General features: G+C 44.3%; 1 protein-coding gene across 1 annotated transcript; it reads right to left on the reverse strand.

The window, feature by feature from the left end:
* Window positions 1–6,882: 6,882 nt before the first annotated feature.
* PROKR1 (prokineticin receptor 1) lies at window positions 6,883–18,711 on the reverse strand. The gene is made up of 2 exons (XM_068988798.1): window positions 18,227–18,711; window positions 6,883–7,579 (listed from the first exon to the last, which is right to left on the reverse strand). The coding sequence occupies exons 1-2, from the start codon at window positions 18,709–18,711 to the stop codon at window positions 6,883–6,885; spliced, it is 1,182 nt and encodes a 393-aa protein (XP_068844899.1).
* Between the last annotated feature and the right edge of the window lie 4,800 nt (window positions 18,712–23,511).

Below are 23,511 nucleotides of genomic sequence, written 5' to 3' on the forward strand. Positions count from 1 at the left end.
TGTCACCCTCTTCTCTTCCTGCCTTCAATCTTTTCCAGCATCAGAGTCTTTTCCAATGAGCTGGCTTTTTGTATCAGGTAGCCAAAGTATTGGCACTCCAGCATCAGTCCTTCCAATGAATATTCGGGGTTAATTTCCTTTAGGATTGACTGGTTTGATCTCCTTGCTGTCCAAGAGACTCTCAACTGTCTTCTCCAGCACTAATTCGAAAGGATCAATTTTTTGGCGCTCGGCCTTATGGTCCAACTCTCAAAGCCATACATGACTACTGGAAAAACCTTTCAAGAAAGCCTTCAACTTCTATTTTTCCACCAAATGACTAGTGGAGGAGAAAGAGAAATAGGAGGGGAAAAATAAGATGAAATTGGGAATAATTAATTTAGGGAAGATTATCATTGACTGAAGTGAAGATTCAGTGGCTCTCCTTGAGTTGAAGGAATAATCCAAAACCCACGTGCACCTGTTTAGCAACAGTGAATCTCAGGATGCATGCGTGTGTGCTAAGTCGCTTCAGTCATGTCTGACTATTTGTCTCTATGGACAGTAGCCCGCCAAGCTCCTCTGTCCATGGGATTCTCCAAGCAAGAATACTGCAGTGAGCTGCCGTGTCCTCCTCCAGGGGATCTTCCCCACTCAGGGATCAACTCAATGTCTCTTTACGTCTCCTGCATTGTCAGGCAGATTCTTTACCACTAGTGCTGCCTGGGAAGCCTGAAGCCCAGGATAGGACTTAAAATAATAGGTAAAAGACCCAACCCACCAATCATGGCTATAAATAGTCCTCTCTTCCCATACTAAGCAAAGCAGAACATGGAGCACATCCTATCTAGCTGAAGCTCAAATGGAAGAAACAAACAGAGAAGACATGAAATCACTGTAGTTGGGCAGTTGAGCTGGTTCTGCCCAAGGTCAGTAAAATTAAAAAAAAAAAAAAAACAGGACAACAATGCACATTATGCAAAAAAGAAAGTAAGAAAGAAGAAAAAAAGAGGAAAAAGAAAGAGACCCTGCAAAAGAAAAATGAAGTCTACTATGGGATAAATAAATATCAAAGGAACAAAGAGAAACAAATACAGCAAATGTTAGAAATCTTAAACACATAGAGAGAATATGAAAACTCTGAAGAAAGAAATACATTTGTCAAACATAATGAAATAAAAAAATGTATTTCAGAGATAAGGATACTCCACACTTCCAACCAAGAGTAAAGCTCTAAGGAGAGAAAGCTTGCTCCCTTAGTTACTTACAAGACACAGAAAGAATAAAAATAAAAGAAATGTATATTCAACTCAAGAATGTATGAAAGGGTCAACAATATTAAAATGAGGAAAAGAGAGACAAAATAAAACTATTGGTTTGGACAAAAGTTCATTTGGGTTTTTCCAGAACATTATGGAGAAAAATCCGAGGGAACTTTTTGGTCAACCCGATATAAGACCTAAAAGTAACAAAACAAAAGAAGAAAAGCAGTCATTTGATAGGTAAATCTGTCTTGTGTTTTCCATCAACCAAATGCCTGGTCTCTTTGAGACCAATTGCTAAAGAACAGGAGCTGAATTTGTGTTGCATTCATTTTTGTAACTTCACAGTCTAAGACAATATATGGTTGTTAAATAATTTTATGAAAGAATCCTGAGTATCCAGGTTATAAGGAAAGAGACCATCTCCAGCTTCTTGAATGAATTTTTGCCACATGGATGAGGTTTGGGGCCACTGAGAAGGCACAGGACAGTCAGTGGGTGAACCACAGAGCCTCTTGAGGTGTTTTTATAAGAAAAGTACCCCCAAAAAAGATCTGTTGATTTAATTACATTCACATGCACGTGGGTCTTCCTTCCTGCCATCTCCATTTCTACCAATGCCCACTCTGAGGTGTGCTTGCCTTGGCCTCCCTCTCAGGCAGGTGTTCTTAACAAGTTTGGGAGCCATAAACACTGATGGTGGGCTTTCCTGGTGGCTCGGACAGTAAAGAATCTGCCTGCAGTGCGGGAGACCTGGGTTCAATCCCTGAGTTGGGAAGATCCCCTGGAGGAGAGCATGGCAATCTACTCCAGTATTCTTGCCTGGAGAATCCTGTGCACAGAGGAGCCTGGAAGTCTACAGTCCATGGTGTTGCAAAGAGTCCAAGACGACTAAGTGACTGAGCACAGCACAAACGTTGATGGAAAAAATCAATTGTTACTCTCACTAACGTATAACTAAACTTTAGTAATTCCTGCTATTATGACATAAGCAACAAATCCCTTGAATATTAACATTCGCTGAAACTGTTCCCAAGAGAAATGATAAGATACTTCATATTACATTGCAGCTTGAGAAGAGAGCTCAAAATGTCATTCACATTCATCACTACTTCAGAAGCATGGTAGTCAATCAGTTCAGTTCAGTTCAATTGCTCAGTCCCGTCCGATTTTTTTGCAGCCCCATGGACTGCCGCACGCCAGGCTTCCCTGTCCATCACCAGCTCCCAGAACTTGCTCAAACTCATGCCCATGGAGTTGGTGATGCCATCCAACCATCTTGGTAGTTATAACAACCATCATGGTAGTTAATAACCCTGATCTTAATCTCATAATTTAAGGCCTTAAATATTTAACTTAAAATTTTAATATAAATATTGATATTATACTATAAAATTTTAAAAATATTTTGATAAGAGTATGTCCATATAATTGATTTTTCTGGCATACCTATGTATTTTATTTAATATCTTTTATTCATGACACTGTTTTGAGAAGGGGCTATGAACTTCAGATGTCAGAAACACCCATGACATTCAAAGGTTAAGAACTCTATATCAGGGTCAGCTGCTGAGGGTAACAAAAACTTCTCAGAGAAGGAAAAATGAAGGTGGGATTTGTGTCATTCTTGGATCTTGAGAAAATCTGATAAACTTAAGAGATGATTTATCACAAAGGAGACAGGGATTTATTTGGTATACTAGAAGGCAGACGGAAGATCTGCGAAGGCTGCAGCACAGACTGACACACACTCGGGCTTGTGATCACAAGCTCGAGTCCCCGAGTGGAGCTTCTTGTGTTCAGATCTCAACCATTCACTCCTTGAGTGGCCTTGAGCAGCTCTGTTTCCTCATCTAGAAAGTGAGAGTCATACACACCCCCACTTGGAGGGTCTTTTCTGAGGACTGTGCAAGATAATTCCTGTAACCTGCTCGACTCAGCCCCTGACACTTGGTGGATGCCCCCCACTGCAGGTTTTTTAAAGTCAGCCAAATTTGTTTTCAACTTCCTCCTCCACATCCTTTCTGTACTTTTTCCACCTAATAATGAGATGCCTCCCTCACCCCATCACACAGACTGGATTTCCAAAGCTGCTTTCTGTCTCTCCTTCCCTCCATCCTCTACTCCTATCAGAACCCACTCTCAGATAAGCCCTGCACTATTACTTATGTCTCTGTGTGTTTTTCAGTGCTTAGTCACCTCTTCCAGGGATGACAGTCTTATCGTTGAGTGAGAAGCCTTTTCTCCCAGCAAAAGACCAATTTCGGTTTACTGGAGCAGATAAAAGTGATGTTTCTCTTCCCATGTAAAGTGCTTGCCTTCTGCTTTTCTACACCCCACTTGTCCTGTTCAAGTCTGACCTTGTCCACAGTCTCTTACCTCTCATTTTTACTTCTGATGCCACTGAACACATAGGCTTGCCCTTCATCTGGGCACCAGACTAAGGCAGTCTTCTTTATCACTTTTCTCTGCTTTTCTAGGGCAAGGCAGCTATTCTCAGGGACAGGGGCCTTATGCCTTTCTTTTATATTCCTAGGGATCCCCAACTAAGCATTTAAAGAAAGAATGGCTATAAACATTTTTAGGAGTTCTTCCCTAAAACCTCCTGATCTCCATGTCTGTGCTGAAAGTTCCCAGGGGTAGCATGAGTTAAACTTGGCTTGCAAAGGAACCAAGAATGTCTCTGTTAAACTCTTTAAGGGTCTCCAGAGAAGGTCAGGCTGGAGATGAACAGTCCTCTCAAGGGTTCTTGGAAAGGATCCTTCTCTTTCCAAGACTGATGCTCCCTACATTCATGAATGCTATGGTAGAAAAACTCTGGACTGGGCTTCAGGAGCTTTGGGGTCTAACCCTGGCTCTTACAGTTACCAGCTGTGTGATACTGAACTTCTCTTTCCCTCTCTGGATTTCAGTTTCATTACCTGCAAAATAAATCATTGGAATTTGATATTCTTACACTCTAGGAAGGAGAACTGGATTCATGCTTTGTGGACACATTCCAAAATTAATCATATTTTTCAAGAAACAGGACGTGTGTTTATAATTTTCTGGCAATCTTACAATTTCTTGAACATTCTTTTCCACATTGAGCATGGAACTTGTTTCACGCTTCAGGGCTTGCTATGCTGACTGCCATTTCATAATGTCTTTAAGAAATTATTCTTTAAATGTATACTCATTAGGTAAAACCTCTCAAAGTTTTACTCTAAACCTGCCCTCCTCTTTTACTTTGGTTAAGGAGATGGTTTGATTTTATAAAATCATGTTTTTATTCTTCTGTGTGGGACAATGTGCATATCTCTTTGCATACTGAAACTATTTAGAAAATAGAAAAGCAATACACAAGTACAGTGCCACCTTGTTAGATTTTCTACCAGTTTTTAGAGAAGCCATTAGCTGGACAGACCACTGCTCAGTTCAGTGACTCAGCCGCTAATCTGAAAGAGATGTAGTACACTAAGTTCATCTCCTGGCTCACTTTCCATGTGTGGACATTGAACCTGTTCAAAGATTTAGTCTTAGTTTATGTAACCAGTATAAAGTGGTCCTCTGATTTCCAGTCTTGGCACTCAGGTGCTATGGATTTACCAAAGTAAATTTATAGGAGAAAAATATAAACCAGCTAAATCTCTTTAGGATGGAGAGAAGTTCACAGGCAAGAAGAACATGAAATAGCATTGTTCTCAGAAGTCATATGATCATGGAATCAGCATCTATTCAGTGTTCACTCAGAAAACCATCACAGTGTAACTGGGAAAAGAATGGGGGAGGGAGAAAATTACAGGAATACTATGGTTAATAATTATATATAGAGAGAGACACTTGATAATAACATTTTCATTCATTGTACAATAACAAACAGACATAATATCTAGAAATATTACAGACAGGCAAACAAGTGAAAATTTGATATTTTAGGCTGAAAATCAGGAAGAGGTTCGATTGTCACATGTAAAAAGCTCCCATTTAATAGAGTCAACTCATGTTTAACATTCCTAATGGAAAAGATGAACATAAGGACAACAAATTATGTCATTTTATTATTTTTCAGTTCAAAAATTAAACTTTTCTAGTTTTAGAATGCGATAGAATTGCCTTCCAAAGCGGATTGGCTTCAGGCTAATATTTTAATTAGTTTTCATTCTCTGAGAGTATTCTAGTTAAACCAGAGGGTAAATCTGCTGGATGATGAATAAAAAGAAACAAATAGGTTTTAGAAATATGTCTTCCAGGCAAATATAGTAGCTATTTTAAAAAACAACAACAACAACTTTGCCACCAAAACTAAAGAGTTGACTATATTTGGAGGGGGAAACACCATACATACATCACTTAAATAGCATTATGTCAATAGATGTGGTGCTCTAGAATTATTTAATAAGAAGATAAATCCATTCCACATCTATCCACCCCCATGAGATGAAACCAGACAGAGAAACAAGTATCACATCCCCCAGATTCACATGGCTAGAAACAGGCATGACTGATACTTCCATGATCAATCACAAAGATGCTCTGATTCTGAAGTTTCTAAAACCTTGAGCTCATTTTCTCACTGGAGACCTATCTACCATTTCCTTTCACAATTCTGCCACCAAATTTCAATGCCTTATTGTACCAATCTGTTATTAGGAACATAATGCATATATAGAACTGCTAACAGGGGTAAAGGAATAATTCACACAAACAATATGAAAGGGAGAGATGGTGAGGATTCTAGATATATAAGCTAAGATGACAAGCTTTTCCTTTCCAGGGCGCTACACACAGCTGTTAGTCTACTCTTGATTTCTTGCATGGTTCAAAGAGTTTTTCCATATATTATCTCATTGGTCCTTCACGGTCACTGCACTGGTAGCTGTCACAGGTATTATATCATCTTCATTGCCTCCGAGAGGCCTTACCCAGGCCCATACAGGTGATAGATCCAAGCCTGGGTCATATCTTCTGGTTCCAAATTTCCAAAGCCAAAACACCAAACAAAGGAGGTGGATTAAAAAGAGGGACAAGCCCTCAATAAGCCTCTAGTCTCTGAATCTCACTGTTGCCCCCACCACCACCACCACCGCCTATTTGTATGTTTCTTTCTTTCCTGGCTGCCCAGGGTGAGAGTCAGAACCAGGCATAGAAGGAAAGATTGCAGAAAGAGCCAGGAACCTGCTTTGTATTCTTGCCCCAGGCCAGCAAGTGTCAGGAGTGAACTCAAGCCTAAGAACAATCCCAGAGATAGGTTATCTCAGTATCTGATGAGTAGCTGAGATGATCCAGAGAGAACCTCACCCTACAAACATATATACCACAGTTTTAGGTGACTACTCAGGCTCCCTTCTGGAAAACCCATCATTCCACACTATGTCCCATCATTTTTTTTTTGTTTGTTTAATCCCTATTTCTTTTTGCCAATCAAATATAGTCAACTGATATAGATTTCACCATCACCTACACTTTGCACAAATTAGATGTTCATTGAATGTCAGCCACTGGTAATGGTGTAGTCACACCAGTTTTAGAGATTCTGAGCTCCCGGAACATAGCACGGACATATTTGTCCATTTCTTTTGCCCTGTGGCAGACCTAGCGTTCTTGGTTGATAGTGTGGGCTTAAGCACATTGTCAGGGGCCCAAAGGTCCTGTTCTGGAGTTATTTCAGCCTGATGCAGTCCACCTCTTCTGTGGCAGGCACCCCCGTGGTTTTGAGGTCAAGATCCCCACTGGACTTACTGCCGTTGTAAGAAGCCTTCCAGTGGAGTAGCATCATCTTCTTGAAGTACTTGATGGTGTTATTCTTGACAGTCACAAAGCACACGGTGTTGATCATGCTGTTGCTCATGGCAATGCACTCGACCACATAGAAGGCCGTGAGATAGTGTTTCTCCTTCACAAACACTGTGGGGAAGAAGTCCCGCACGATGGCGAAGCCGTAGAAGGGCGCCCAGCACAGCACGTACGCAGTGAGGATGCACATGAGCACCAGGACCGTCTTCCGGCGACAGCGCAGTCGTTTCCGGATCTGCTCCGTCTGGAAACCAGGGACGGCCTTGAACCAGAGCTCTCGGGAGATCCTGGCATAGCATAGGGTCATGGTGACCACTGGGCCCACGAACTCGATGCCAAAGATGAAGAGGAAGTAGGACTTGTAGTAGATCTGCTGGTCTACTGGCCAGATCTGGCCACAGAAAATCTTCTTCTGGCTCTTGACAATGATGAGGACTGTTTCAGTGGTGAAGTAGGCTGATGGTATGGCAATGAGGATGGACACCACCCACACCAAGGCAATCAAGCCGGTGGCGGTTTGATACTTCATCCGGGGTCTCAGCGGGTGGACAATGGCCAGATATCTAGGATAAGGACACAGTTGGTATCAACATGTAGGAAGGAAGTGCTGGAGGATATTATTTTTGCAACATTGAGGCACAATCAAATGGCACCTATGGTATGTGGGCTTCCAGGAAAGGCAGACTTGCATGCCAGCTCCAGCCCCACATCTTACTAGCTGTGCAACCTCAGGCAAGTTATTTTTAATTGAAGGACAGCTGTTTTACAATGTTAATTTCTGCTGTATAGCAAATATACATCCCTGTGCTATACAGTAGGACCTTGCTGTTTATCCATTCTATATACAATAGTTTGCATCTGCTAACCTCAAACTGGTAATCTATCCCTGCTCCAACCCCCACCCCTTGCCCCTTGGCAAAAACAAGTCTGTTCTGTATATCTGTGAGTCTCTTCTGTTTCATAGATAAGTTCATTTAGGTCATGTTTTATGGCAATCCACTCCAATATTCTCACCTGGAAAATTCCATGGACAGAGGAGCCTGGTAGGCTACAGTCCATGGCGTCACAAAGAGTCGGACACGACTGAGCCACTTCACTTCACTTCACTTCTTAGATTCCACATACAAGGGATACATAATGATATTTATCTTTCTCTTTCTGACTTACTTCATTGAGTATGATAACTTCTAGGTCCATCCTTGTTGCTGCAAGTGACATTATTTCATTGTTTATGGCTAAGTAATATTCCATTGTATATATGTACCACATCTTCTTTGTCCATTCAGCTGTCGATGGCCATTTAGGTCCATGTCTTGGCTATTATGAATAGTATGGCTATGTACATAGGGCTGCATGTATCTTTTTGAATTAGCATTTTCTCCAGATATATGCCCAGGCCAGGCAACTTATATTTAATCTCTCTGAATCTCAACTTCCTTATCTGCAAAAGTTTTTGCTTGTTTGTTTTTAAAGATTAAACGTGCCATTACATACACAATTTCTGGCACAGTTTTAAACATGGCATATACTCAATAAATGGCAACTATTATTATTAAATGTAATAATAACATCTCCTGTTGGTTTCTAGCCTGGCACTATTCCAGGTCCATGCTGTTTTCAGGGAAATTCACTCTAATTACCCCACAGTTTAAAGTTAATAGGACTTGAAAATTCCAAGGACTTGTTGGGAGAATTTGCCCTTTCTGATAGAAATAGTGGGCAAGGATTTACTTTCATTCAATACTTTTAAATACATTAAAAACATTGCTCTACATGCAAAGGTGAAAGAAAAGCATGTGACCATTTATCTTATTTTTCTGGCTGGAAAATGCAGCTTAGTGAGAAATGACTGTCTTTCTTAAGGTCATATACCATAGTACTCTCAATAGAAAACATTTAACCCTATCTCACATGGTTGATGTGAAAATCAATTGAGAATACACATGAACATGTTTTTTGAACCACAAAGCAACAGACATTAAAAGATATTGCTTTTGTCCTTTCCCCCTAAACCACACTGCTGTTACCACAGTCATCCAGGAAAGAAGAGAGAGCATTTTCTGGGGGATGTGAGTCATTCGTGCAGTATGAAAGCATCCTTCCCAGAGAGAGTGCACACACTTAGGCAGACAGCTCTGATTTCCTGGAAGACATTCTGTCTGGCAGGGGGTAGAAGCAGGAGAAGGAGAAAGATGGAAAGTGAAGTGGGAGGGAATGACTAATCAACACTGGAAATAAACATATCCTCACGTGTCCACAGCTTATTCTTGGTAAAACCAAGGGCAAACATGACAGGGGCCTGAAGAAAGCTAAACAATTCTGTTTTCTTTGCAACTGATCCCCTTAAGGTCATCTTACTTGGGATTCTGATTGGAAGAGGAGGTTCATTCTTTTTTTTTTTTCATATCATATTTCTGCTGTTTCTGTCCATCCCATAACACAGACAACCAACCCCACTGAGTGTCATTTGGAGAGTTCACTGGCACAAGACTTCTGCTCTCTTCCAGATGTTAGATGAAGTTGGATGGGGTGGGTTCACCCTGGCCACCCAGCTGACTGCTTGACAGGTTCTACCACCAACAACAAACCCTGGTAGTCACCAGTCTCCCAGGCTGGATGCTGAGGGTGAAAAGGGAATGCCTGCAGCGTGTTGGCAGTGCCTTTGCCAATGCATGCAGTGGACCTCCCTGAAGACCATGTCACTCCTGCCGTAGGAGGGCATCCAATCTGCTCTGAGTCATATCAAAAACTAAGAGTTTAGAGCTTCGGTTCTCATCATCTCTCTCTCTTATCTACCCCACCATGTTCTGCTGATTACTCTGTCAAAGAGTGTTTCTGTATTCATACTTGCGTGCTATCTGAACTTACACTATACAATTCTATTCCTTCTTTTCCCACTAGTAATTTCCTAAGTTTCTATGCTGTTTCGAACTCAGAGTCTTTTTTCAATGACCATGTAGGAGAGAATACTGATCCAGGAATGAGAATGTTAAGAATCTAATCCCAGCTTTGCCACAGACTTATTATGTGAATTTGTCATTTTCTTAGCCCTGTGGACTCAATTTCCTTATCTGTGACATGGGAATATCAACTGCCTTTCCAAACTCACAGAGATACTGTGAGGCTCCAAAGTGACACTGCATATAAACAATAAACTGTTAATATGCAAGAAATTGTTAGTATCCTAAAATGTATTTTTCAGAGCTATTTTGCATAGCAAGCAACTTTTTTTCACCTGTTACTTGTAAATCCTGCATTTGCAAGTTCTCTGCTACTTGGCTCTATTTTATTGGATCTACTTTATTGGATTTATTCATTTTTGCATCAACACCAATCTTCAGGGTAATCTGTGACTGTCCATCAGTTCATCCTGACATCCCCCCACCTTCATTCCCAAGATTAGCACCAGGAGGTGTGCAAGAGGCCTTCCAAATACATTCACCAATAAGCAAATTGCAGAAAACTGTTTCAAGGATAGCCACCAGCCTTGGCTATGCTACGCTCTGAACTCCATTATTAGTAAGTCAGTCATGTCTGACTCTTTGTGACCCCATGGACTGTAGCCCATCAGGCCCCTCTGTCCATGGGATTCTCCAGGCAAAAACACTGGAGTGGGTTTCCATTCCCTTCTCCAGGGGATCTTCCCAACCCAGGGATTGAACCCAGGTCTCTTGCATTGCTGGCAGATTCTTTACTACATGAGCCACCAAGGAGGCATATTATTAGTAATACTTGCTTAAGTTTGTAAAGCAGCTTACAATTTACAGAGCATTTTCAAATCTACTTTCTCATTAGATAACCCCAACCCTATTGCTAAGGAAGCAAAGATGCCCATCTTACAGATGAGCAAACTGAGATGTGAAGAAGTTAAATAACTGTCAAAAGCCATGCAGCTAGTAGTTGACAGAACTAGGCTGTATGTTGTCACCCTGCTTATTTAACTTCTATGCAGAGTACATCATAAGAAACTCTGGGCTGGAGGAAGCACAGGCTGGAATCAAGATTGCCGGGAGAAATATCAATAACCTCAGATATGCAGATGACACCACCCTGATGGCAGAAAGTGAAGAAGAACTAAAGAGCCTCTTGATGAAGGTGAAAGAGGAGAGTGAAAAAGTTGACTTAAAGCTCAACATTCAGAAAACTAAGATCATGGCATCTGGTCCCATCACTTCATGGCAAATAGAGGGGGAAGCAGTGGCTGACTATTTTTCTGAGCTCCAAAATCTCTGTAGATGGTGACTGCAGCCATGAAATTAAAAGACACTTACTCCTTGGAAGGAAAGTTATGACCAACCTAGACAGCATATTAAAAAGCAGAGACATTACTTTGTCAACAAAGGTCTGTCCTGTCAAGGCTACGGTTTTTCCAGTGGTTGTGTATGGATGTGAGAGTTGGACTATAAAGAAAGCTGAGCACCAAAGAATTGATGCTTTTGAACTGTGGTGTTGGAGAAGACTCTTGAGAGTCCCTTGGACTGCAAGGAGATCCAACCAATCCATCCTAAAGGAAATCAGTCCTGAATATTCATTGGAAGGACTGATGCTGAAGCTGAAACTCTAGTACTTTGGCCACCTGATGCGAAGAGCTGACTCATTTGAAAAGACCCTGATGCTGGGAAAGATGGAGGGCAGGAGGAGAAGGGGATGACAGAGGATGAGATGGTTGGATGGTATCACCGACTCAATGGACATGGGCTTAGGTGAACTCCAGGAGTTGGTGATGGACAGGGAGGCCTGGTGTGCTGCAGTTCATGGGGTCGCAAAGAGTCAGACACGACTGAGCGACTGAACTGAACTGATAGTGATGATGCAGATCCATCGTATCTTGTTCCAAATCCAGTGTGTTCTCCAGTACTCCGTTTGTTCTTTTCATTTCCAACCAGAACAAGCAACCCTTCATCCTTCCCTCCTGAAATCCTAGCAGCCCCTGTCTTCTTTTCATCATAGTCAGTTTCTACCTATAGATGTTCCAAAGTGGAGTTAGATAGTTGGCAACTACTTTCCTTTGCTTAGGAGTATGCCATTGGCTTGACCAGTGTGTCTAACACTACAATGGCTCAGGTTCAGATACACTTACAGTCAGTATTTCCCAGAGAACAAAGAATGAAGGCTGCCAGACAAAGAAATGTCCAGCCACTAGCTGTGTGATGGCAGTGGGTTGTGTGACTAAGCAAAAAGGCTTAGAGCTCCTTTTCTGTCCCCAGGACTCAGCCCCAGATCTCATCATGGAAATGGTGATCACAGTGGCTACTAGGTGGCTCACGGGATGGGCAGCTAATGCACAACCTTCTCCTTAAGCAACCAAAAAGCTCACCAGGAAGTATGTGTGCTTCCTAAGGCTGAGCGCTGTTCCTTCTGCCTTAGTTGCCTCATCCAGACAGTAGAGAAGAGCGGCCAACAGGCAGGCTGACTGGTCAGCTTCCCCTAGATTCCAGGTAAAAGAAGGGACTCCAGTGCCCTATGTGCCTGAGATCCCAAGATACACCTCAAGGATTGTGCGGCCATCAAAGAGGAAACCCAGACCTAGAGGACAGGGTGCTCTGAGGGTTTTTCTCAGTTCCCTGCTACCCCCAGGTCTAACTCCATGTGCTCAGATTTTGTGATCCTATAGCACATTTTATTTTAAAATTTTATTTTATTTTTAATTGGAGGATAATTACTTTATAATATTGTGATGGTTTCTGCCATATGTCAACATGAATCAGCCATAGGTATACACATGTCTCCTCCCTCTTAAACTTCCTTCCCACTTCCCTCCCCACCCCACCCCTCTAGGTTGTCCCAGAGCACCAGCTTTGGGTTCCCTGTATCATACAACAAATTCCCACTGGCTCTCTACTTTACATATGGTAATGTATAATGTTTCAATGCTACTCTCTCAAATCATCCCACCTTCTCTCTCCCACACTGTGTCTAAAAGTCTGTTCTGTATGTCTGCATCTCCACTGCTGCCCTGTAGATAGGTTCATCAGTACCATCTTTCTAGATTCCATATATATGAATTAATATACAGTATTTGTCTTTCTCTTTCTGACCTTCTTCACGCTCTATAATAGGCTCTAGGTTCATTCACCTCATTAGAATGGATTCAAATGCATTCCTTTTAATAGCTGAGCAATATTCCATTGTGTATATGTATAATTTCTTTATCCATTCATCTGTCAATGGACATCTAGAGTGATTCCATGTCCTAGCTACTGTAAATAGTGTTGCAATGAACATAGAGGTACATGTGTATTCTTCAGTTATGGTTTCCTCAGGGTATATGTCCAGTAGTGGGAGTGTTGGGTTGTATGGTAGTTTTATTCCTAGCATTTTAAGGAATCTCCAGTCTGTTCTTTACAGTGGCTGTTTCAAATTGCACTCCCACCAACAGTGGAAGAGGGTTCCTTTTTCTCCACACCCTCTCCAACATTTATTGTTTGTAAACTTTTTGATGAGGGCCATTCTGATGGGTGTGAGATGATACCTCACTGTAGTTTTGATTTGCCTTTCTCTGATAAGGAGCGATGTTGAGCATCTTTTCACGTGTTTCTTAGCCATCTGTATGCCTTCTTTGGAGAAATGTCCAAATCTTCTGCTTGCTTTTGGGTTGTGTTTGCTTTTCTGGTATTGAGCTTCATATGCTTGTATATTTTGGAGATTAGCCATTTCATTTGCTATTCTCTCCCACTCTGAGGATTGTCTTGTCACCTTGCTTATGGTTTCCTCCTTTGTACAAAAGCTTTTAAGTTTAACTAGGTCCCATATGTTTATTTTTTAGAGCAGGCTCCTGTTCTTTCTGAGCTCTACTCTCTTGCATTCTTTGCTCTGTCCCCACACCGCTCGTCCTCCCCGGATCTCACTCTCACCTCAAGCATTCTCACCTCTCAGCTTTTGCAAACACCATTCTACCCTCCTAGAAATCCTTTCTTCTTCTTTACTGATAGTCACTGGTTGAAGCCAAGTTAAAAATCTGTCTCCTGCACGAGGCCTCCTTTGACTCGTCCGGTATTGGATGATCTTCCCCTTTTCTAAATTTCATTTCAAACTGACGCTTTACTTCCTCTCTAACTCTTCCATGTTAGTTCTCACCCCTCCCTGCACCCTAGGTGACAAGCTTCCCAAGAATAGGGATCATGTCTTACTTCTTTCATAACCTTTTGCTGACTGTGAACTCCGGGTACTTAGAATCTTAATAAAACTTTACCCTCGACAAGTACCTAGCTGTGGATGAACAGAAATGTAATAGGCCATGGTGACCGTTCTCAAAAAAATTGCAACCTGTTTTTGGAAAACAGGACATCAATGTGTTTACCCAGCATGAGACTGGCAGGCAGTCTGGAGCTCAATAAGACACTGGAAAAGCAGATGAAAAGATTCCAGCCGTGTTCTGTAGACAATGGTGGTGTTAGAGGTCTTTCAAGCAAGAGAGGGAGGGGTGTATGAGGCAGAAGATTAATTTGGCTGTAGTCTTGCTTTCTTCCCTCAGTCTACAGGGCCCTTCTCACTATTCCTACAACCTTCAATTTTGCTCCCATCTTGAGGCCTTTGCACCTTGGGTCTGGAATACTCTTTCCCAGTCTTTACAGGGCCAGTTTTTTTTGCCTCCATCATTCAGAGATCTGTTTCAATATCTCTTCTGAGATTCTTTTCCTGACTCCCACCTAGAGCATCTCCCATGCTCTGTCACTCTGTGTTTGCTTGTGCGTCTGTCTGTCTTATTGAAGAACACTTAATTTACAATGTTGCGTTAGGTTCAGGTGTATAGCAAAGTGATTCAGTTATGCCTACATGTACTTGTTTTTTGGATTCTTTTTCATTATAGGGTATGTGTATTTTTGCTTTTACTCAGAGTATTTCTGATGTTCTGAAATTACCTTCCTTCTTTGCTTGCCTGACTGATCTCTCTCCATCAAGCTTCACAAGTGCAAGGAATTTTTTGCTCATTCACCATCATTTCACCAGTGTTTGTAATAGTTGTCACATCAGAGGCTCTCTATGAAAATGCATTGTTTGAATGAACAAATGAGTGAATGAATGAATGTTTAGAATGGATTGTGAGAGGGTAGGGTTGGCAGAGGGGCAGAGCTGAAAAACAGAGGTGGCAGGAAGACCAAGAGAAGACTGCGAGAATTCAGCCCATGCTGGAAAAGTGGGAGGTGGGAGCGGGGGTTGTGGGTGGCGGGTATTGTCAGGCCCTGGGAATAAAATGAATGGTGGAGAAAGGGAGAAAGCAGCAAGGACAAAAGGGATTTGCCAGGTTAGATGCCTGGGAGAACCATGGAACCAATAGTAGAGACAGAGAACAGGTAGGAGATAAATAGTTTTGTTCTACTATAACTTGAGAGCTGTATTTCTTAGAAACTTTGTAGTATTATTTCTTTAATCAAACCATAAAACAACCACTGTGATGAAGAGGCTAGCCAATCAGAAATAGTCATGGTTTATCTGGTTTTGTTATTATTGTTCCTTTAAAGGGTAATTTACATATGATAACATCCGCTGTTTATTTAGTCCTTACTCTGCTTAAAGCATTGTTCTAAAGAATTATATGTGTTATTTCATGTTATCTTTAAAGCAATCCAATACATTAAGTTTTCTTATCATTCTCATATTCTACATGAGAAAACTAAAGCAGAGAGGGGTCAAGTAACAAAACCCTGAAGCCAATAGACAGTGCAGTAGGAGTTTAAACCCAGGCAGACTAACTGCTTGGGATTCTCTGGTGACTCAGATGGTAAAGAATCTGCCTGCAATGTGGGAGAGCCTGGTTGGATCCCTGTTTTGGGAGGATCCCCTGGAGAAGGAAATGGCAACCCACTCCAGTATTCTTTCCTGGAGAATTCCTTGGACAGAGGAGCCTGGCAGGCTAGAGTCCATGGGGTCACAAAGAGTCGGACGTGACTGAACAACAGACCAACTGCTCATACTATTCCTACAGAAATTTATAAAATTAAAGATATTTTCATAACTGTGGGCATATTTGTTATATCAAGATAAAAACTAGTTCCCAACAAAATCAAACCTGAAAATCAGTGATCAAATCCTGAACACATGAGGGCAAACAAGAATCTATTCATGAAACTGAAATTTGACATGTGAAAAACACATAAAAATATAAATAATTTGAAACAAAGATCACAATCATCACTAAATTAACTTAAGGTGTTAGAGCAGTCAGTCAGTCGGCCAAGGCCATTGGATGGTCCTGTGCAGGCAACACCGTTTCCTCCAGTGTCTGGGTTCAAGTTTCCAATCACAGTGCTACTCTAAATAAGAGCAGTCCCCAGGATGCAAAACATGCTCCCAATTAAAACCCCTACTATAAGAGAAATGCCTGCAATATTTCAGACAAGCTGAGTTTCATATGAAAGTGGAATAAGAATTTGAAAGAGTTTGGTAAATGGAGGTGAGTTGATTGCCATAATAATAGATAATATTATGTTACATGTTCAGAATAGCCTGATGTCCTGATTTTACCCTGGCTTCCATTCCCCTTGAAGCTGCTTCTTCTTTCAGTGTTACCCCTTTCCACCAGTAGGACCCTCCCTGGTAAAATGGGTCTCACGCAGGCAGCAGGGGCCCACCCCACAGCAGGCATCTACCTACCCGCCCGCAGTGGCTAGGAGCACCCAGCCACTGAAAAGATGTCCTGCTAGAGCGAAACTTCAGGAAATGACCTCATATGTTTTGTCCTGCTCTTGTGCTAAAAGAGACGGTGCAGCTTCCACTTTCAGAAAAGTTCAGACACAAGGTCCCTGGAGATCTTCCTCAACAGCTGTTGAGGAAGACTTGGGAGGCAGGTACTCTGCTTGACTGTCCCCTTCCTGCACCTTCCACATATTCACCCAGGGTCTGTTCATGGGTGGACAGAACACCATGGGGCTCCATGGCTCACGCTGAGGACCTCAGCCAAGCCTTCTTCAGGGATGACACTTCTGAACACCTTCTACAGATGACAGACCAGGGGCTGATTAATGTGCCAACCCTCTGACATGCTTCTAGGTTTTAAAGCCAGGCTCCTTCTCAATCCCCTCTCAATCCCGGGATGTCCTGATTGCAAGGAGTGGGCCAGATGCAACCAGAGCCTTTGGGCCATGGGACACAGAGAGCATCTGTGCTTCAGGCCCTCTGGGTTAAGAGGGAGAGACAGACTATTCAGATCCAAGTACACATAGGCCCAGTCAGACCCTCAGGGTAACTGTCTCTACACTGCAAGGTGTTTTGTAACAAGAGTTCAACTTTGGGCAGAGGAGCCTTCAAAGACTGTTCCGAGGGCACAAAAACCGCTCTGGCCCATTAGCACAGGTGATTATACTAAATGAAAAGCCTGAAGATATAAGACTGGCATAGGCTGTTCTTACTGATTTTACTTATCTTCACTAGAATCAGCTCTTCTGTACTGTTGCACGCTAATGTATGAAAAGGAGCAAACTGATTATTGCAACAAAAACAGAATAAGTAAGCATATGCTTTGTTTTGACTTGTTTTGTTTGTTTGTTTTTTCAAAACAAATTCCTCAACCTCCTTTAAAATCAACCAGTGTTAACACTGTTAATCTACTATAGCTGCAGTAGTAGTGTTAGTCACTCAGTCGTGCTGGACTCTGTGTGACCCTATAGACTGTAGCCAGGCTCCTCTGTCCATGGAATTCTCCAGGCAAGAATACTGGAGTGGGTTGCCATGCCCTTCTCTAGGGGATCTTCCTAACCCAGTGATCAAACCCAGGTCTCCCACACTGCAGGCAGATTCTTTCCATCTGAGCCACCAGGGAAGCCCTAATCTACTATAGCCCAATATAAAATTAAAAATTTTAAAATAATACTAAATATTAAAAAGTCAACTGGTATTAGTAGGGTGTCATGTTTAGTACAGTAGGTCTTGATGAGACAGAAACCTCGTTTAAGATTACCAAGTTGACTCAGGAGGTAACTGCCTGCAACTTAAACTTCTCCCTCCACACCACCTGGTGGCTGTCTGCCTCTAGGCCTTGGACAGATACAACACCTAGCAGCAAGTCCATAGCGGAGAGATGAGCAGCCTTCTGGTTACCCAACTCTAGGGGCCTCTACTACCTCCTGACTCCTTACAGCTAGAAAACTAGAATTCTTGCTTTCAAGAAATGGGCCACCTTTGGCCCCTCCATGCATCCACAGTTCTGGTGAACACAGATGCCTCTCATCAGTCACAGCTGCCCTTCCTTGGCTGTCCCCACCCCCACTCACCGGTCGATGGCGATGGCCAGCAGGGCGTTGGTGGAGACGTAGAGAGAGACTGTGCGCAGATAGTTGACGGAGGCGCACAGCACGTGGCCGTGCTCCCAGGAGAGCTGGCGCGCCACGTAGTAGTCCATCTCGAAGGGGCAGCAGACGATGGCCACCAGGAAATCAGAGACGGCCAGGTTGGCGATGAGCAGATTGGTGAGGCTGCGTAGCTTCTTGTAGCGGGCCAGCGCAGCAATGAAGATGAAGTTGCCGATACCACAGACCAGCATAATACCCACCAGCGCCATGCCAATGACAATCCTGGCGGCAAAAAAGGTCCGGGAATTGGTCACATCCTCATCTTCATCCAAGGGCATATCATAGTCACCATAGCTGAAGTTGAAGGGGAAAGAAGCAGCTTGGGCTCCGAGGGGGTCAAGCAGAGGGAAATAGTTGGTTGACGTATTGGTGGCATTCTCATCCATGACCCCCATGGTGATCTCCATCTGGCTGGTTGAAGCCTTGAGCCACACTCTTGGGAATTCCTCTGGGGTGATGTTGCTAGGCTGAGGTCTCCCTTTTCTGCTGAAACTCAGCTTTTCCTTCATGAGTCAGTGCATCCGTGCAAACATCCATGGGGTCCAGAATCCAAGCTTCATCCTAAGCCTTTGAAAGACATTACACACAATTGGCACACAAAAGACATTACACACAAACCAGGCCAAATTTAAAACCATCATGTAACCTAAGCTGGCCCATTAGCCACCTGCCCAGAGTGAACACTGGGTTGGAATAGAAATAAAGGAACCAGGGAAAGAAAACAAAGGAATCCAAACCACATACCCACTCATTTAGGTAAGGTTAGATTGCTATAAAGACAAACAGGCACCAACTCAGTTTATTTCCATTCCACTGAAGATTCTGAATGTTGCACTTTTTCTCAGGGGCCAAAGTAAGGAGTGTGGGGAGGCTGAAGAGAACCAAAGTGATCTGCTCCAAAATCCTTTCCTTGTCTCAACAGCCTGAACTATGTCCTTGTGAAATTGTCCCATTCTGTGGCTTAAAAAAAATTGTTGTGAATCCCATTGAAGAATCAAGGCTTTGAGACAAACCTGACTGCTCTCCATGAGCTGGCCTCCTTCCTTCTGGCAAAACACTGTTCTAAAATCACAGAGCCTATGTATCAGCTGCCTGTCCCTCTCCTCACTGGGTTTCCTATTCCTACATCCAAGGCAGCTGAGACCCTAGAAGCCACACACAGCATTTACCAAGGCCCATCCCCAGACAGGGGCTGCAGGGTGAATTCCCAGCCTAATCACTGAGTGACTTAGAAAGGGGACACCGGAGCAAAGTCCTTCCTGGGATGGTTGTGTGTCTTGAGATAAAGAGTTTAGACATCCTCCAGGCAAGAGCTCAGTGATGTCTGTAAAGCTGAGCTCCGTGGAGAGGGAGGGTTTTACACCCTAGGACTACAAGGAATTACTAGTGAGGACCCAAGCCTCCTCGGTCATCTGCAAGGAAGAGAAGGGTCCACCTGACCCAGATGCTGGAGCTGGGATATCAGGAGGGGTTGTCTGCTGCACCGATGGGGACAGAGAACCAAGAGCGAGCCAGAGTCCCCATGTCCCCTGCACTTTCCCTGCAGACCCAGTCTGTCCCACAGTCTGCAAGCATCAGACCAGGTTGCTGGGATAGAATAAGAAGGCTGGTGTCTGCAGAGCTCTGTGGAGGGCAGGAAATCCGGAGAGGGAGGGGAAATGTGAGAGTCTGAGATTCCTGGGACAGGGAGACACAAGAAAGACTCCAAGGACCCCCAGGAGAGTTCCAGGTGACATGCCTGGAGCCTACCTTTGGGGGTAGAACTAAAGTGCCTCTGTACCCTAGGGAGGCTTGGCCCCAGTTCCATCTCTCCCCCAATTCTTCCCCTCTATTTTCCTCAGATAGTTTTTCCCTCTTCTGAGCATCAGTTCTACCCGTCCCAGGCCCTGCCCTTTGCCCCCGTCAGATGTAAGAAGCAGAATCCAGAGCCTGAACGGCAGAGGATGTCAGGCTTGCCACCCAGGCAGGAAGGACCCAGTCAGGGTGGGACAGTCCTTGTCCCTGGCGGGCCCTGTGTGTCTCCGAGACAAGGCACCTCTGGAAAAGGCCCTGCAAGCTTGCTACCTGGAAAACTCACAGTCACGTTTTTAAAACAAAGAGCATAAAAACTTCTTGGGGAGACAGGGTGTTAGGAGCTTTGGGATTTGGGGAGAAATTATTCAGCGATCTTTTCTTTCTCCTTCATCCCCATCTCTCCGAGAGGAATCCCACTGTCACCTGGTGTCCTCTGGAGCCCCAGAGTTTAGCGCTCGCCCCCACCTCCCCAACCCCCGGCCAGATCCCTCCCATCTCCGGAAGCCTCCCTTCGCAGCCCCTGCTGGTAAGCCGTCTCCGGCTCGCAACTTTGTCCTCCGGAGCCTCAGAGGCTACACCTAAGGACAGGAGCGGGCAGCCCGGCTCCGGAGAAGATATGAGCACGAGTGTGAGTCTCTTGGAAAGCCCCCTTCCCACTCAAAAGCCCCCGCGCCCCGGCGGCCAGGGCAGCCTGGAATCCTTGGAGCATCGCTCCAGAGGGCGCGCTCTGTACCTGATTCATCCCCGAATCCCCAGCCAGGCAGGTGAGGTCCTGGGCTCTTTAGCCCGGATCGGAGGGCACGAGCCGCTGCTCCCAGAAGCCAGCAGGAAGAGCACGGTCCCCGCTCGGGGCTTTCTCCTGGCTGGGTTAGGCAGGAGTTGCTCTCTCGCCGCCGCAGATCAGAGGACCGCGGCTCCGCGGCGAGGCCACCTCCGCCCCGCACTCGCTGTCCCCGCCCCGGGGGCCGCGGGGGGCCCAGGGCCCGGGTGGCTGGCTCTGGGAGGCGTGCTCCTCCGGGTCCGCGAGGCTCCGGGAGACACCGAGGCTGGGAGGTCCGGGCTCCAGGCGGGGCCACGTTGGGGCGCCCAGGCCAGCGCGCGGCTGGGGACCCGGGAGTCGCCCCCGGGCCGGAGTGTGGAGGACGCAGAGGCGAAGCTGGAGGCGAGGACACGCCGCAGGGAGCGCGCGTTCCCTGGGCTCAGGCTCCGGAACGACCGCCCGGGGCGGGAACAAGGGCGGCGGCGCTGGGAGCCGGGCTCAGCGCCGACTTCGAGGTACCCACCCTGCAGTCCCCGGGGCTCGGCCGCTCACCTGGTCTGCCCCGGAGCCACCGCCAGAGTGGGCGGTCAGGCTGATGAGCCGGCGAGATTTCAAAGAACCGGGAGGAGCCTCCCCTTCTGCCCACACCGCCCTCGCAGGACACACTAGGAGCGACTCAAACGTCGCTCCCCCGGGCAAGCCCAACTGGACGCGGGGGTCAGCTTCATTTCAGCCGTTTGACCCCGGTGTAGAGGCTCAGACAACTGCTTTCCGGAAAGCAAGGAAGTTGGGGGGAGGGCAGCGGTGTGATGCCGGAGCGAGAGGAGCCCCACCGCCCCACCCCCACCCATCCACTCATCCACCCATCCATCCATCTACCTAGGGATATCTGTTCAAAAGGCTAGGATCCTCAGAGCTAACTTACAGAGCACTGATCTCCTTCAAAAGTCTACAAATTTCTCAAGAACTTAAATATAAAATTACCTTGGGTAGTCTTTCCCTTCGCCAGCGGATCTTCCTAACCCAGGTATCGAACCCAGGTCTCCTACAGTGTGGGCAGATTCTTTACCAGCTGAGCCACAAGGGAAGCCCTATAAAATTACCTTATGATCCAGCAATTCCACTTAGACAAAAATATCCAAAGCCGGGACTCAAATACCTGCACGTGAATGTTCACAGCAGCGTTGTTTACAACAGGCGAAAGGGTGGAAACAACCCAATGTTCATCAACTGATGAATGGAATTTTTAAAATGTGGTTATGCATACATTAGAATAGATCTCATCCTTGAAGAAAGGAAGGAAGTATAAAATGTTGTTGAGGATGTGGAGAAATTGGACCCTTGTGTGCGGTTGGTGGAAACACAAAGTGATGCAGCCACACTGGAAAACAATATGGCAGGACCACAAAAATTAAAAAAAAAAAAAAAATTACCATATGATCCAGTAATTTCATTTCTGGTTATATCCCCAAAATTACTGAGAGCAGTGTCTGAAAGAGATATTTGTACACCCATATTCTTAGCAGGGTTATTCACAACAGCCAAAAGGTGGAAGCCCAAATGTCTATCAACAGATAAATGCATAAATACAAATGTGGCTTATATTATACATACAACAGAATATTTGTCTGACTTTAAGAGGATGGAAATTCTGACATATGATATAATATGGATGAACCTTAAGGACACTATGCTAATTGAAATGTCAGTCACAAAAAGACAAATGCTGCATAATTCAATTTATCTGAGGTACCTAGATGCATCAAAATCATAGAGACCAAAAGTAGAATGGTAGTTGCCAGGGGCCGGGGGGATAAGCGAAGGGGTGTTCCTATTTAATACAAACAGGATTTTAATTTTGTAACATGAAAAAAGTTCTGCTGGTGGATGGTGGTAACAGTTGTACAATATTATGAATGTACTTAATTCACTAAACTGCACACTTAAAATGGTTAAGATGGTAAATACTATATGTTGTTACTGTTTAGTCGCTAAGTCATGTCTGACTCGTAACCCCATGGGCTGTAGCCCACCAGTCTCTCTGTCCATGGAATTTCCCAGGCAAGAATACTGGACCGGGTTGCTATTTCCTTCTCCAGGGGATCTTCCCGACTCAGATATCGAACTGGCATCTTCTCCATTGGCAGGCAGATCTTTACCACTGAGCCACGAGGGAAGCCCAAATATTATATGTATTTGACCACAATAGAAAAAAATGGGGCGAAAAAATGAAGTCTTGATACATGACACAATGTGTGTGAATCTTGAAAACATGTTAAGTGAAAAAAGCCAGACACAACAGGACACACACCTGACTCCACATATATGAGGCACTACAGCAGGTAGATTTATGAATAGAATGAGAATAGAATGAGGAGAGAATAGAATGAGGAGAAAGAATAGCGAGTAATTGTTTAATGGACACAGAATTTCTGTTTGGGCTGATGACAAGGAAATGGATAATGGTAATGATTGCACAACACTGAATACACTTAATGTCATTGAACTGTACGTTTAAAATTGTTTGAAAAAACAAACATAAGCCGATGAAGAGCTCAGACCTCCATAGCACCGCATCGAAGTTTGGCCTCCAGTTGTCCACGCTGGAAAGGGGGCTTCCAGGGACCTGACCTTTATTCCTTTCTCCCACTGT

Source organism: Capricornis sumatraensis, chromosome 1 (assembly GCF_032405125.1).
Source record: "Capricornis sumatraensis isolate serow.1 chromosome 1, serow.2, whole genome shotgun sequence".
In the NCBI taxonomy this organism is placed as follows: domain Eukaryota; kingdom Metazoa; phylum Chordata; class Mammalia; order Artiodactyla; family Bovidae; genus Capricornis; species Capricornis sumatraensis.